This window comes from Sinocyclocheilus anshuiensis, unplaced genomic scaffold (assembly GCF_001515605.1).
Source record: "Sinocyclocheilus anshuiensis isolate Anshui unplaced genomic scaffold, SAMN03320099.WGS_v1.1 scaffold10024, whole genome shotgun sequence".
In the NCBI taxonomy this organism is placed as follows: domain Eukaryota; kingdom Metazoa; phylum Chordata; class Actinopteri; order Cypriniformes; family Cyprinidae; genus Sinocyclocheilus; species Sinocyclocheilus anshuiensis.
The window spans coordinates 1-3,852 of record NW_015540500.1 but is presented as its reverse complement, the minus strand read 5'-3'; the positions used below and the strand labels follow the sequence as shown (position 1 = coordinate 3,852).

Below are 3,852 nucleotides of genomic sequence, written 5' to 3'. Positions count from 1 at the left end.
ATGATCTTTCAAGTTTCTCTGATATTTGAAACTCATGTCACACTCGTGACATGTGAAATGTCTCTCTCCAGTGTGAAGCCTCATGTGAATGTTTAGGTTTCCTTTAAGTGTGAAACTCTTTCCACATGGAAGGCACGTGTAAGGCTTTTCTCCACTGTGAACTCTCATGTGAGTCCGAAGGTTTCCTCTAAATCTGAAACTCTTTCCACACTGAGGGCAGGTGAAAGCCTTCTCTCCAGTATGAATTCTCATGTGAATCTTTAGGTTTGTCTTGTTTGAGCAAGTCTTTCCACAGTCATTGCACATGAAAGGCTTCTCTCCAGTGTGAGATTTTACATGATTTTTAAGGTGATTACAGTCTGTAAAACTCACTCTACACTGATGACATATAAAACTGAGAGGGAGAGCTCTTGAGTGAATCGTCATGTGCTTTTTAATGGTTCCTTTATGTCTGAAATTCTTTCCACACTGATCACATGTAAATGGCTTCTCACCAGTGTGACTGTTCATGTGATACCTAAGGTTTGGTTTTGTTGTAAAGCTCCTTCCACACAGTTTGCAGATGTATGGCTTCTCTCCGGTGTGAGTTCTCATGTGCCTGTTAATGCTTCCTTGTTGACTGAAACGGTTTCCACACAGGGGGCATGTGTAAGGCTTCTCGCCTGTGTGGACATTCATGTGGCTTTTGAGGGTTCCTCTTTTAGTGAAACATTTTCCACACTGTTGGCAGGTGAAAGGCTTCTCTCCAGTGTGAATCCTCATGTGGACTTTAAGGTTTCCATGTTCATTGAAATGTTTTCCACATTGTTTGCATGTATAAGGCTTCTCCCCAGTGTGAGTCCTCAAGTGGACTTTAAGGTTTCCTTGTTGATCGAAACTCTTTCCACATTGTTGACATGTATAAGGCTTCTCTCCAGTGTGAACTCTCATGTGGACTTTAAAGTTTCCATACTGATTGAAAATCTTTCCACAGTGCTGGCAGGTGTAATGATCTCTAGTTCCAGTCTTTTTAGCTCTTTTTTTTGTGGAAGTCTTTTCTGTCTGAGAGCAACTAATTGATTTTTGTCCAGTTATGAAATCATGCTCTTTCTTATACTGATCTTCATCTTGCATTTCATCTAGTACTTCACTCTCCTTTTTCAGCACCATCAGGTCTAGGGTTAAAAGAGACAAATACAAGTTAACCGCAATTTAAAAGCAACAGTAAAACAGACTGTAAAAATGGCCCAAATCTGCCATTTATCCTGGAGAGTCACAGTCCTGCAGAGTTTAGCTCCAACACACCTAATAAGTTGACCTTAAAGACCTTGATTCAGGCGTGTTCAGTTAGAATTGGACTTAAAACTCTGCAGAGGCTGGGCTGCAAGGCTGAGCTTGACACTCCAGTTTAAATTATTAGAAATATGCAGACCTTTCAACAATGTTCAATTTTGCAAAAAACAAACAAAAAAAAACTTATTTGTGAACAAGTCAAATTTTTTACACCCCATTGTAACAAGCAAACTGTACTTAAAGTTATCTCTTTTTCTAGAGCTATTGGATTTTCAACAACACAGACCACAAAATTATCTTGCATAGCTTGAGTTATATAGGCATTTGTAGACAATAATAATAGGATTCATGCCCTATCTAACTGCTACCACTTTCTTTGTGTAACTGAAGAGATGTCTCATCAAACACAGTATGCAATGCCTCAGGGCTCGGTATTAAGTCCTCTGCTTTTCTCCTTGTATACGTTTTCCCTGAGAATACAATACGTTTCATGTCAATTACGAATAATCAGGAACTCACTGCACCTTCAAACTAGCCCAAAACAGGTGATACACCTATAGTTATGCTTGGGATTTTAGGGAAAACTTTTGTAATACTTAACCAACATTTATAGTTTTCTTACGTACACAAACCACATCTGGATTCACAAAATAATGATTAAACAGTTAATCACAATTGTGAGAAAATTGAGAAATTTACATTTCATCAGAATTACTGCACTTTCACAGAAGCACAAATCTAGAGAATGTGCAAGCAGGATTTGTTTTACCTCTAGTTTCCTGATTTATTGGGTTTATATTATTTGCATTACTATACTATCTACATTATGAACAATGGCAAAGCCTTAAGAAGCTTCTCTCAAAAGCTAAAACTGTGAAATTCCATGCATTACAGACCAATCCCAAATCTACTATTCAAATCTAAAAGCATTAGAAAAATAATGTTCAGTTTTTGGCCTTTCGTATCTTTATTATTAGAACAGTGCAGAGAAGACAGGACACAACAGGGAGAAGCAAAAGGGACAGGATGGCCAAAAGAACTTCTGGGACTCAAATTCAGATTGCTTGAGGCACATCGGCACCACAAGTGGGAGCTCTGCCAACTAGGCTATTGGTACAACACAACCATGTTCAGTGCCATTAATTCATTTACACGAAAAATTACAAATATCATCAGATTGTTTTAAATCATTTTTTGGAACATAAAAGTATAAGAAATGCCGGGGGGAAAAAATGCAATGACACATTTAAACAAAGGCAAACAACCAGTAGGTGTCGGCAAAAGACTGTTTAATGAGAGAGTCAGTCAGTCATTTATTCAACCGATTTGTTCAAACGGCTGATTCATTCAGAAATGAGGCAAGTGACAGGCTGTTCAAAATGGCACACAAGCTTAGTAAGCTACAGTATTGTCACATGACAAACACCAGACATTAATTCATCACAGCTGTCAAGGTTGTTACCTAACAAATGAATGTGCTAACTGTTCTTTTTTTTACAAAGGCTTGTTAATAAGGGTTTATACAAGTAAACAATGCTATATTGCCCAATTGAACTAATTTCATAATTAATTAACTTTAAATATTGAACAGAACTGAATCAACACTGAGCTGTCTTTAACTGAACAATGAAATTTTTGGCAGTTACACAGTGGAAAAAGTGATATATTCTAGTTACACTAAGTGCAAATAATGATAAATTCTGTTTACACTAAAATAGCAGTATTTTCTTTAGCAACAGGCTGGCAGATACTTCAGTCTTGTGTACATTATAAAACATTATACTATAACATTGAATGTAAACGATCATATTTATTAATATTATTAAATGGATGCCATCTTATTGGGACAAATTCATGCACAAATTTTTGGTGGCCAAGTTTCAGTGCTTCCCGTTTGTTATTGACATTTGACACCTGTGGTGGTTCCTCCATGGTTTACTTCAGCTCACACGCATAAAAAAATTGTAGCCGAGTTGGTAACCGTAAAACGCATTATTCGTCACGGTCACCATCAATGGAGGAGGGGCGGGACAAATACCGACCAACCATCCTACTTGTACATCGACTGCCTACGACAATGGAGAAGTTAATATTACTGGTTACTGCTTTTTTATATTTGGGTGATTCTCACGAAACCATTAAAACACCACGGCACTAATGATATACAGACGGGTGATTCTCACGAAACCATTAAAACACCACAGCACTAATGATTTTAAATATAAAACATGTAATTTAGTAATATAAAAAAGCATCAGAATAAAGACAATACTGTTCTCTACCTTGCACAATGTGTAATTTCAACTTGAGAATTAATTATATTTCTATTTTACAGCATTTTCTGCTGAAATTCTCATTACCGCAATGTGTCCGGCTGTGCTCGAATTGTGTTATGTTGTAATTTAAACGAAAGTTTTAGCAAAGGCCAGGTTGACAAAGTTCAGGGAAAAATTATACAGCATCCCAGAACTGCTCCAGGAGTACAGAAGGATGGAGAGAGAGAAGTTAGGTTTGGAGATGTTACAGCAGGTGTAATTAGCAAAAAAACACTCTACAGTGTTAGGAAATGTACATAAGAGT

The 3,852-nt window shown here is 37.2% G+C and overlaps 1 protein-coding gene across 1 annotated transcript; it reads right to left on the bottom strand.

Moving 5' to 3' along the window:
* Nucleotides 1-41: 41 nt before the first annotated feature.
* LOC107687334 (gastrula zinc finger protein XlCGF8.2DB-like) lies at nt 42-1,150 on the bottom strand (the record flags this gene model as incomplete). The annotated part of the gene is made up of 1 exon (XM_016484615.1): nt 42-1,150. A coding segment is annotated over exon 1 (1,108 nt), but the record flags the coding sequence as incomplete, so codon positions are not given.
* Nucleotides 1,151-3,852: the final 2,702 nt, after the last annotated feature.